The 12,751-nt window shown below is 22.7% G+C and overlaps 1 protein-coding gene across 4 annotated transcripts in view; it reads right to left on the bottom strand.

The window, feature by feature from the left end:
• Positions 1-12,751, bottom strand: part of LOC113557041 (whirlin-like) — a 35,355-nt gene that overhangs the window by 2,935 nt on the left and 19,669 nt on the right. For 2 of the 4 annotated variants that reach the window (XM_026962320.2, XM_026962321.2), the window contains 8 exons: positions 12,518-12,704; positions 12,179-12,286; positions 11,977-12,098; positions 10,908-11,004; positions 10,718-10,837; positions 5,758-5,838; positions 3,199-3,327; positions 538-660 (listed from right to left, as the gene is read on the bottom strand). In XM_026962320.2, coding sequence (XP_026818121.1) covers positions 538-660; positions 3,199-3,327; positions 5,758-5,838; positions 10,718-10,837; positions 10,908-11,004; positions 11,977-12,098; positions 12,179-12,286; positions 12,518-12,704 — 967 coding nt within the window. The remainder of the gene's footprint in view (positions 1-537; positions 661-3,198; positions 3,328-5,757; positions 5,839-10,717; positions 10,838-10,907; positions 11,005-11,976; positions 12,099-12,178; positions 12,287-12,517; positions 12,705-12,751) is intronic. The other 2 variants (XM_026962322.2, XM_026962323.2) reach the window with 2 other exon arrangements.

The following is a 12,751-nucleotide window of genomic DNA, read 5'->3' as shown; positions in this document are numbered from 1 at the left end:
TATTTAAGCCCAGTTAAAATTTAAATGAATATAATTATTACTGCCTACATTGAAATAAGTTAAATACCTGATATCTTTTAATATATAATGGTTAAACATATTTTTAATTTCAGTAGACTAAACTAAAAATTTGAATAATAAATAATGATCCTACATTTATGGTAATTTAAATATTTAAATATTTTTTAATATTTTATCAAAATTAAATAATAATATTACCTACTGTAAATATTAATAAACTTAGTTGAAATTCAAACGATTATTGCTTTCACAAATATTTTGTTAAATAATGAAAATTGAATGATTTATAAAATCCTAGTATAATATTATAATTCTAAAATATTATATTTTAAACTATTAACCGAAAAATACAATAGATGAAAATTTTAATTAGATTATACTAGGTAACACAACATTTTCCTTCAGCAGCTACCAATTATTGTTGTAAGATCACATAGCTAGGTATGTATTTTGACTTCTTCGTTTTATTTCAAATCTAAAATCTGTATTTAGTTCTAGGCTTATAATTATACTTACATGTATATTTATTATCCTAGGAAGTAGATGTTTTGTATTGATTCCACCTTCAATTGCGATCCCGAGCAATGGTTTGATCTTTTTAACAATTATACGAAGATTGCCTTGTTGATCTAACATTATCTTTAAATTAAAAAAATAAATAAATTAAAAAATTGAGTCTAAAAGTAAAGATATGAAAATGTATATATTAAAAAAATATATGATACGAGTACACGTTTCTGTAAATAGAGATAGTATCTATTATTATAATACTGTCGTATTCATTTATACAGTATATTATTTTGATTTTAAAATGACTTAAACTAAATACTAGCTGTCTGAATAATGCTAATTATAACATTTTTTTTACTATATTAATTTACTATATATATATATATATATATATATATCAATAAGTATGAATTCAAATTATCAATGTTTTAATTCAGCTTTACAATTGTATTTATTTATTATCAGTCAAATTCTGAACAAATTATGAGTTGAAGCATTTAAAACTATTTGTCAGTCATTCGATTTACTCTTCAAAAAAACATGTATTATTTTTAAAGGCCAATTTTTAAAGAAACTATATTTGTGAAAAACCTTTGATTACTTATTTTAACATTAATTATTTGTAGTAAAATTTTTAAAATATTCTGTCCCTCTGAGGTATTTATAGAAATTTTAAATTTACAATTCTTTAAAGTTTATTTTATATAAATAAGGATAAAACAATGTTTGCTTGATCGGAAAGATTGGAAATTTTGTAAGTTATTATAAGAATTTGAAATTATTAAAGAAGAGTATGTATAATTTTTTTAAGCATTTGAAGTTCGAATTTGAATAAAATTAAATATTTAAATGAAAATAATAATTTTTGTTTTTATATTAAAAATAATATTTTTGTGGATTTGAAATATTTATGTATATTTTAATTGACTATATTATATACTTAAATTTTCACCAAATGTTTATATTAATTAGTATTTTTTATACTTAACATAGTTTTTAATGTATTTTGATTATTTTGGAATATTTATTTTTTTTTGTATGTAAATACACACGATAAGTAATCGAAAAAATGCTTCAATTTTCAACTTTGAGGATAGCTTTGAATAGAAAATTGGATCTAGTCTGTACTTTCAAGAAGTCAAAATAATTTTCAGTACTTTTTTTTATAATTTGAGAAAACAAAAAAATAAGGAAATACAAGAATTTTTACACTAATTCTTTTTTTTTTTTAAATAAACTCCATTTTGTTTTTTTTTTGTGTCATCACTCCAAAATAAATAACCGTTGATACTGGAAATTGTTTACCAAATGATTATATTATAATTTTATATTTACGAAATTTTAAATGTATTTCGACAAATAAAAAATATAAAAAATTATTTCCTGTGTAAAAATGTCCGAGCATTTCATGAAATATTCCACATAATGTAAATATTTTACATATGTAAAAATATTTGAAATACATAGGCATAATTTATTTTTATAAGCATTTGGAGTTTAAGTTTGACAAAAAATTTCAAAGTCACGAGAAATTTGCTAATCTCTTTGTAGTTAAAAATGTGTAAAATTTGCAATTTTTACAATTTTGGCTTCAAAATATAATACAAAGTTTCTTATAAGTGATTCAGATTGAAACCAAAAGTCTAAAAAATATGTGAGTTAATAAAACCGGGACATAACAATGAGAATTGAGATCGAATGCCCAGCTAGAAAACTTATACAAAAAGGAAAATATTGTGCAATTTATTAAAAGTATAAGAATGCAATGGGCTGGACATGCATGGCGAGCAAACGGATAGCTAATAAAAGAAATAATGACTTGGATATTAGCGGGGAAGAGACCAAGGGGAAGACCACGATGAAGATGGATAGACAGCATAAATGAGATATGGAATGTGGTAACCCAAGAAGGTGGGGTAAGTTATAGCGTATTGACAGAGAGAAATGGGAGGAGGTAGTTTTGGTGGTTAAGATCCTCCTCAATGGACCATAAAGCTGAATTAAAAAAAAAAAAAATTTTTATAGATATATTAAGTTCAAATTTGAATGAAATTACATAATTATAAACTATGAATAACGATATACATTATTTTTTTATAATTCAAAAATATTATAACCGTTAACATAACATTTTTATGTATATTATTATATTTTATACATACAATGATATCTTCAAATAAATTTTTTCGGTAAAAACTATGTTAATTTATCGTGTTACTAACAGCAAAATAAATTATTTTACCTAATAGCAATATCAAAAAATATAACATGAAATATTTGACTATCTTCGCTTAGAATTGTTTTTCATAATTAATATTATATACCATTGTATTCAAATTTAAGATATCTGTTACAATAGCCCAGTTGACACCTACCACACCCATTTTCCACCTCTTATTTTTATTTATAATGTTGATAAAAGTGATCAAAAAGTTTAAAAAATGTATTCAAGATCCTCCCCCACCTATAGTCATTTAAAAATATTAAAAATACATAGGTTTTATAGATTTTTAGTTGTTCAAATATTCAATATTGGAATAATATTTCATATAAACAGTATATCTTTAACATAAAATGCATTATAATTATAAAATTGTAAATTTTAATTTTTAATAATTCAGACTTAATGTAGTGAGTAATAGCAATTAAAATATATAGTCGAGTTACCTGAGATTCGTTTTGTATATTATTGGAACATGATGACTCTATAAAACCACTTTCTCTTCGATAACTTCCATCCTCATCGAGCAGTTCATTTTTACCATCGTACGACCGTCCGTGTTTGTTTGATAATTGCTTTAAAAAATGTTTTTGTTTCATTAATAATTATAATTTATTAAGATATCATTGACTAGCCTTGATAATATTTATACATCGGGACAATCACGCATAAATGGTATTACACCACTTTTTGTTTGTCTCGATATTAAAACAAAAATAACATAAAATTACATTATAGCTAGTCCACCGACCGCCTTAGATTTTTATTTTTAATTGCCGTTATAACAGAAATATTGTATTATCATATCTTGAAAAATTAATATTGGCAATACCTATAACACTTTGTTTTTCTTGTTATATCTTGTCAATTTGGTGTTTTTTTTTGTTACACTCCAATATAAACATTATTATTTGATGTTTGTTGATGTTAGGTATTACTTAATATTTAAAAAAAATTGTATTACTCGATGTACCTATATATTTTTATTTTTTAAGTTAAAAGATACCCATGTTTAATTACACATACTCGTATTATCTATAATTGTATCATAAGTAATACAAATGTCTTTACATATATAATATATAAAGAAACATAAGATTCATTCTTTTTTTTTATTATAGGATATTTGTTTAGTAACAAAATATTTATATTTTACCAAGTTTTAGTAATTACTAGGTAAGTATATTATTATTATTGATTGTTTAAGATTGAAAAAAATATTATTAAAATTGCACACATTAAATTATTGAAATAAGGTACATATTATGTTGAAAGATACCTTATATGTTTAAATAATTACTGGTTAAACATATTCTTAATTTGAGATGAGTGATGACATAACTAAAAATGTGATGTGTAAATGTATAAATGTGAATAATAAAATAAATAATGAATCTATGAATCAAATTTGATTTGTGTAAGACCATACAATTATAGCAACAACTACTCATGCTTAATATAAGCACTGTTATATTTGTTAATTCTGAAGGTTTACTAAGCAAAAGAAATACTGAAAATAGTTCTGAAATTTTAAAAACTAAATAAATAACTCCAAAATATTATATTTATTTATTTACCTACTACCTACTACATGATATTACGATTATTACGATTATATACAATTTATTATTTTAAGTGGTGGGTATATAATCCACTAGTGTTTGTACTTTTTGTACAATATTATGATAGACGGGCGGGTAGAAAATAATTTGTGAATCAAACAAAATTTCAACTGTGGCATTTATAGAAACCATTGTCGATATATGAGAAAATCTATTATCATCTAAATACTTCAAATTTAGTAGCTCATTAATTTTTTATTCTATTAATTTATTAAATTTTTGTTTTCATACAATCCAGAATTGTAAATGGTGGCCGAAATAAAAGCCGCTAAAGTTAAAGTATAAAATGTCATAATTTTTCTCACACTTAGAATTAATCAAAAAATAAATATTAATTTCATACTTTATGTTATTAAAAATTTGAATTTTAATAACTCCAACATTTTTTTATCTATTAAAATTGACAAAAAAAATTAATTTGTTGAATTTATTGGCCATTTCATCAAATACTTAACTTATAATAAATATTTGAATTTATACATAATCAATACATGCTCTCACATAATTTTATGAATATTAATAGTTATGTTGAAACTTATTGTAGCCTGTAGGAATATTGTATTCAAATTCTAAGCCATGTATTCACTTTTTTTTTTAGTGATAATTTAGTGGCTACTATACATGCCACAGTTATCTTAATCATTACTTTAAAATTAAAGTATGCGCATAAAGACTTAAGCAATCATATATTTTTACTTATTTAATAGTTTTAATTGTTTTAAAACTTCCGGAGAAGATACGAAGCGCAAAATGTAGGAGTTTGATTTGAGCTTCTATTTATAAGGGCTGCAATAAAAGATAAGTATATTATTTTGGTCTTAGACATATGTTATAGAAAAATAATACTTACTTCATGGACCCTGCTTATTTAAAATAAAAACTAAATTAATATGAAGTTTAAAAAGCCATATTTTATTTATTATAAAATAAATATATCGATAATTAAGAAAATATATATTCGTGATAAAGTGAGTAAATTAATAAAAGCCATTTAAGTATTTTAACTCTGAAGTGCACTTACAGGGTATTTACAAAAATTATTTACCTATGTTATTTTGGAATATGGTCTTAAGTAGCTGAAACACTAAAGGATTATAAGACATGCCGAATTTTGAATTTGAAGGTTTTTATATGAAAAGTTTGTTAGGTATAGATAGATAAGGAATATAAATTGAAACTACAGTTCTTTAGAAGCTCTAAAATGAATTATAGATCAACTAAATAAAACATATAAACACAGAGCAGTAAACAAGATAATATAAGGTAAAATTCTAGTTAAAGATGAAAATAGAAGACGGTGTTCCAAAACTAAAGAAAAACATATCTAACTACTTGGTTCACATACAAAAACTAAATGGAACTGAAACATCAACTGAAACTTACTAGAGAACTTCCATAGTACCAGGATTTCAATTTTTGGGTCCATCCCCCTAAGTGGGATCGCAGTCCCTCCAAGTATCCACTCTGAAAGCATCAGCAACGTTATTTGCGTAAAATTTAAAAAATACCTATAATTAAGTAGCAATACAACTGTACGTAATTAATTTACATATTTTATAATTTATTTAAATAATTTTTTTTTGTCGAATTCGTATACTAAATAAAAAATATATTTTCAATTAAATTGTACTGCAATAAATAAAAAAGAATGCGCTACTCAAGACCAATTTAACCAGTGAAAATATAAAATGACAACTGTTTTATTTTAACAAAGTAGGTGTGAATCCATACCTATGGTAATTAATTTTGTTATCATATAACTGAATATTAAATATAATTTTCATTAATTTTAAGTGATAAAATGTGAATCTAATTGATAGAAATAACGATATATACTTAGTGTAAGTTGTTAATGTTGATAGGAAAGTAGGGATACTTTAGGTTAAGTGCACTTCCACACAATATACTGTATAGTATTTACTTAATTAAAGCTATAATCAATTTTTTTTTTTTATTAACTAACTACCTACAGTATAATATACTTGAGTTTGTATGCACTATAACAAGATAACAACGAAGACTAAGAATTAATATTTAAAAAAAAAGTGTACCTAGGTAAATATCAAAATGACTAAATATTATTGATAGATTTATTATGTTATTACCTATAAAATATTATATTATAGTACGTCAAAATACATATATATATATGATAAATATATTTATACAAATATATTTATACATACAAATATTGATATACATTTATATTGAATACGAATAAATATTGATTAAGTATAATTAAAACTTAGAATTTAATATTTTCCAAAAACATGTACCTAGTTAATTAATTTAAATTTTATAATCTATAAAAATATCACTTATTTAGATACTTATACATTTTTTTTATATGAGTAGGTAGATATTTTCATTTTTTTATAAAAACAATTTGTAGATGAGTAGATTATGATAATAGATATATTTATTATTAATACGCGTTTTTTATTTATGACTTTTAAATTGTTTAAACTTTATATCTTATGACTACTAAAAATGTCTATTGTGGTTAAAGAACTTTATCAATAAATAATATTATACATATTATTGAGTACATTTTTTTATTATTTTTTTTATAATATTAAATTATGATATTTCAGTCATTTTAATAATTTAGAATAATTATTAATGAATTTAATTGTTAAAATAATAATAATTAAATTTCCCTAGATCAGTGATACCCGATTAAGTAAAATTATTTTGGACTGAATTTTTTACAACCTAGTTAAGAATAAAACTAAATATTATTTTAAACAAATATTGTCTTAATTATTCAATTATAATATTAAATACATGATGATATCCATGATATTTCAACTATTACTCACTTAAGTGAATATAGTATATTCATATGATATTATTGTTTGTGCTCAAATTGAAAAAATGATTGGAATGGAGCTCTATTAAGTAGGTGCTTATATAAAAAAAACCACTAAAAAGAGATTTACAGCACATTAATATGATACCTCCAGTTATTACTTTAATATTTATAAATACGTACAATATATTTTGTAAATCTTAATACATAAATATTATAAATTATAAAAGTATCTAGTAAAACAGTAATATTGGTTAATATAACTGCGGTAGTATTTAAAATATTTGCCATGGATTGGTCTATAATTCAGGAGATTTGAAATTAATTAATGCAAAACAAAAAAAGGTCATAAATAACGAAATATCAATATTTAGAAGATGAATCTAATAAATAGTAGTATAAATACTTAGTATTGAGCTCTACAAAACTCCAGGTATTTACAAGAAGCAAAACAAATGAATTCAAATTAAGTTTATAATTTAAAAAACTTTATTCAATATTTTAACTTTGAAAATATTTTAATTAAAATGATATATTTATACGATTGATTAATATTGATTGTAAACAATGGCAGATATCATAGAGCGCTAATATTTTAAATTTTATTTATTTTTTACCTAGTTGATATTTAATTTATGTAATATAATAACTATGTTTTTTTTTATATATATTGGAGTAGATAATATTTAAATAATATTATATTGGTCAATTTTTAAGTACACGTGCATCTTATTAAGGTTGACACAGTTTAAATTACTCATACAATATTTTTTAGGTATAATATATGGCAAAATTGCACAGCTTCAGTGTTGTTATTCATAATATATAGTTTTTAAGATTCTTACTATTGAATTGCTTTTGAGTTTTGAGTTCAATCAGGTCACAGTCAAATAGATATCTCTAAATTATATTAGATATATCGTGCATATATTTTACGATGCAAAGATTTTTTTTTAAATAGAAAATCATTAAAAGTTAATTCTGATTAAATACACAAGTATATCGTGTTAACATAAATTTAAATTTAAATTTATTTTATTATTTTTGACATAATACTTTTTTTAACGATAAACTATTACAAGAAAATTATTTCACATATTAATGGCGTTTTTTTACATCGTAATAATATTCCATAACTAAGAATTTAATAAACTAGGTTTTAAACATATTTTTTTGGTGTTAATTTTTATTTGGTTGTTTTGAATTAATTAAGTACCTAGATAGGTACATGTAATACAAATTATGGAATCTACTCGTTTTGTATGTAACACCGGTAAAGTTATCTACTTGAAATTTAACTAAAATTATACATTCAATAATAATTATATCTTAACTTATAATATTCACTACTTATTCAACAAAATAATTGGAAAATTTGAAAATTAAAGATGGGTCAATTGACGTCATGTCAAATAGTCAAACACATCCTGTGCATTCACTGATTACCAGTTACCACTACTCTTTCTTTAATATTGTCTTTCAAAAATACATGTGCATCTTTAAATCGAATTCCATATTTTTGCTCAATTTACCTTCATAAGATTTAAATTGTTTGAATATGCGCACTTATTATCAGATTGATAAAATATTCACTGTGTTAGATCAAACACTTTTCATTGGTCTGAATGAATTATTGTACCTTTTTAATTTCTTTTGATATAATTTGAATAAGTGTACATATTAGATTTATATGTATTTTATCAATAATGAAAATCATTGCTCTACGATCTTATCAGTGAGACAACATAGGTCTAGGGTTATTGAATACGTTAACCGTAATTTCGATTATTATTGTCATATTGAAAATATACTGTAAGTTGATTCACCAATCATGCTATCCCCATTTTATCCATTAATTATGCATTTATTTAAATTCTGATTTTTTTTCAAGTTTAAAAACCATAATTGGCAAAAACTAATCTTTTATAATACATAATATTATAAAAATATAAATAACTCTTTCAATCACAAAACTAACACAGTCATACATATATCTAACATATAAAAGTACTAATTAAATATTATATTATTTAAATCGTTTAAATCAACTACCTATCAACCTATTATCATGTTATTTATCTTAAATTTACATTTTTTATATTGTGCATATCCATTCTTTGTCCTTATTATATTCTATGTATAAAATATTGTTAATGCACTTTTATATTTTTTTTATGAAGATAGCATACTAAAGAGTTGGTGAATAAATGATGAACAATTAACAGACCCAAGTGAATTATCAACAATTTACAATTGAAAAATACTGTTTATTATTATTATTATTATAAGTGGATTAATCAGAAGAAATTTAAAAACTAGGTCTATATAATATCATAATTATTCGTAAAATTAATTATTATTAATTTAAAATAAAAATTTTTAATATTTTTATGGGTAATTGCAAAAGTAGGTAATAACTAATAAGTATATCAATACATATATAAATATAATAATATATAATAAATGATGATCGAAAAATAGTTATGTTCTAAATGAAATGTTGTCATTTTTTAGTATAGAATTTTCTAAGTAAAACAACTAATTTATCCTTAATAAATAATTAAATCTAATACATAGTGTGTATAATTTTGATTAAATTTGGGTTTTCATGCATACTAGAATGTTTTATGACAATCATAAATAGTAATTTAGTATAGTAATAATAAAAAATACATCATCACTTAAATATATTATAACAGCGTTAATAAAGTAATGTTTTTTTTTAGGTTTTAACGAAGTGGCTCATTTTTACAACAAAACCGACCCTGTGATATATTTTTATTAGCAGTTGGAATGTTGTGATGGTTCCGCTGGAAAACGAAGAGAATATTACTAAGGTAATAATGTTACAATAGGATATATGGATAGGTACCTAAAATATAAATATAATTCTATAAAACTAATAACATGCTTTTACTGTAAATTTTTAACATTAATTATTTTCCAAGACATTGTTGTATTAAAACTACAATATTTTCAAGATTAAAACAACATAGGTATATTTTAACCAAATTAAATAGATTGATATTATAATTTTATATTGCATGAAAAATGAAAGTTAAATTATTTTTGATGCATCACTTTGACTTTACAACATGTACCAAGTGCCTATATTATTTAATATATAATTTTAAATCGTGTTTATTTAAATGTATTTAAATAAAATGCACTACACAAATATATTTTGATAGATACCTATATTAACCTATATTAAATTAATAGGTTCATAGATGATAAAGGTTTTAGAAAGATGAATAATACGTAGTTTTGTGTTACTAAATATATTAAACGATATCTATCTAGTGAATTATTCAAAAAGTAACTTTTATTGCAGTGTAACACCAAAATCTAAAAATTTTATTTCAAGTTAAAAGGTTTAAAACTATTTTGCGCGATTAAACATTTATATTCAAGTTATTCTGTAAAATATTTATACATTCGGGCATAAACGGAATTTATAGGTACATAAGTTTATCGATGGTTGAATTTCTAATGTTAATAAATTAATAATTTTATGATTTTGTACTTTACCGATGACCTAGTCATATTAGATTCATCATAAATGCCTGAATTTCGATGCGTATAACCAACATCAATCAAATCGTTATGATATTTTCTTGGTAAAAGCTCAGTTTCCAAGTCACCGTAATCCTAAATAAAGAATTATAAGGATCAAAGGAATCTATAACGGTAGTCATTATAACATAATATTGTTACTTACTTGATGGCTAAATTCAAATTCTTCAACTTCCATATCTCTATGAGATTGTTCGTCAGTTTTCATAGGAGAATGTTTTCCCTCAGATTTTCTATCATTACTAAAAATGAAACAATAGCAAAGTTATAATATTTTAACAAAATAAAGATTGGTATTCAAATACCTATATAGGTTTTTGTATTGTTTACAATATAATAATTTATCGTTGACGCAAAAGCTACTATAAGACATGAAAATTAACGAATATATTATTTATTTGTAAATATAATATACATATAATGATGAGTAAAAATGTATTTCGCATAAAATAAGCATGACAAAAGGTTCTACAAGTTTTGTTTAGTTATAAAGTTATTAAACCTATATAGTACCTATTTAAATAATTTTTCTAAAATTGTATTTTAATAGTTATTACTTATTAGGTATTCAAATAGTTAATTAATAGAAATAGTATATCTAACACGAGTTCAATTTTTTAAATAAAAAACTGAAACCCTTTGTATTTAAAAATATAAAAAGTAAATACCATGAATGTTTTAGATAAATGTAAGTAAAAATAATGTAATCTAAAAATATTTTCAATTTAAAAATACTACTATATTGTTGGATGACCAATGAATGAGATAATTATACAAATACAATATGAAATACAAAAGTGAAATAATACTATATGATCTTTAAAATACTAAATCAAAATTAAAACATAAAAAAAAGTTTTAATACATTTTGATTGTTATGTATTATGTAAGCTATGTACCTACATTATATTATTTCCTACCAAAAGAATATATTGTGTTGTAATATTTAGTATTTTTAATCTAACCAAAATTTCGTTTATAATACTTCTCCATTCCAAGTTTTAGACATTTTAAATATAATAATGTTATTTATATAAAAACTTGGTTTATTTCCAACTATTATAGTATAAGCCACAAAATAACTTGCCTCGTTTAGTAATAATTTGTAGATAATGTGAGTAAATAAATTGTAATTTTTAATAATTATCTTTAAAAAGGTAATATTATATTAACTTAATACAGAGTATAAGAATTTTTCACGTAATAATTATTACCTAGTCCTATAATTTGAATTTGAATACTCGGTAGTCCCAATATCCATCCCAGAATTTTCATTAGGAAAATCAAATCCTTTACTTTGACCTCCAGGTATATTTGAATTAAAACCATCAAGTTTCTGAAATATATAAGTATGCAATAGAATAGGCATTTTTCCCTTTAAGTTAGGCTTATTATAATTTGTAATGACATTCTTACTCGGGAGTGTGTTTTTCTGGATTCCCGTCCTCTTCTATATACCAATTGATCAAAACGGTCTCGATCTGAGGGACCTATTAGTTCGCGCAATTCCGTCAACAGCGTAAACTAAAAAACCAGACCGTTATTAATGCAATAGCTCCACTTGCAATAGCTCATGTAGTAGAGACCAATTTAAACTCAAATAACAATACAAATATGATTGCAATTCAAAATAATGAATGTCATATTTGTATGTGTTTAAATTGTTTCATTTTGCTTTTTTACTTTAATCTATTTTAATGTTTTTCTATTATAGAATGCTTTTTATAATAATGGCAATCATTGATTTTTGTTCACCTTATCAGTTGTATTGAGCAATTCGAAAAGTATAGTTATAAATGCGTCAATAGACATTCGAGAACACGAATACTCGTCCAAATAATACCGCAAAGTATTAAATTCATTTTTCGTCAGCAAAATTCGAGCTTTTTCCTCTACCATTTGAGATGCAGCAGATGTCCCTAACTTCAAAGCACCGTCTGCACTAAAATTAATATTGCCAAGTTAGGAAATATATGTTTGAGTTATTTT

Source organism: Rhopalosiphum maidis, chromosome 3 (assembly GCF_003676215.2).
Source record: "Rhopalosiphum maidis isolate BTI-1 chromosome 3, ASM367621v3, whole genome shotgun sequence".
In the NCBI taxonomy this organism is placed as follows: domain Eukaryota; kingdom Metazoa; phylum Arthropoda; class Insecta; order Hemiptera; family Aphididae; genus Rhopalosiphum; species Rhopalosiphum maidis.
The sequence above is the reverse complement of the archived record's forward strand: the minus strand, read 5'-3'. Positions and strand labels throughout refer to the sequence as shown.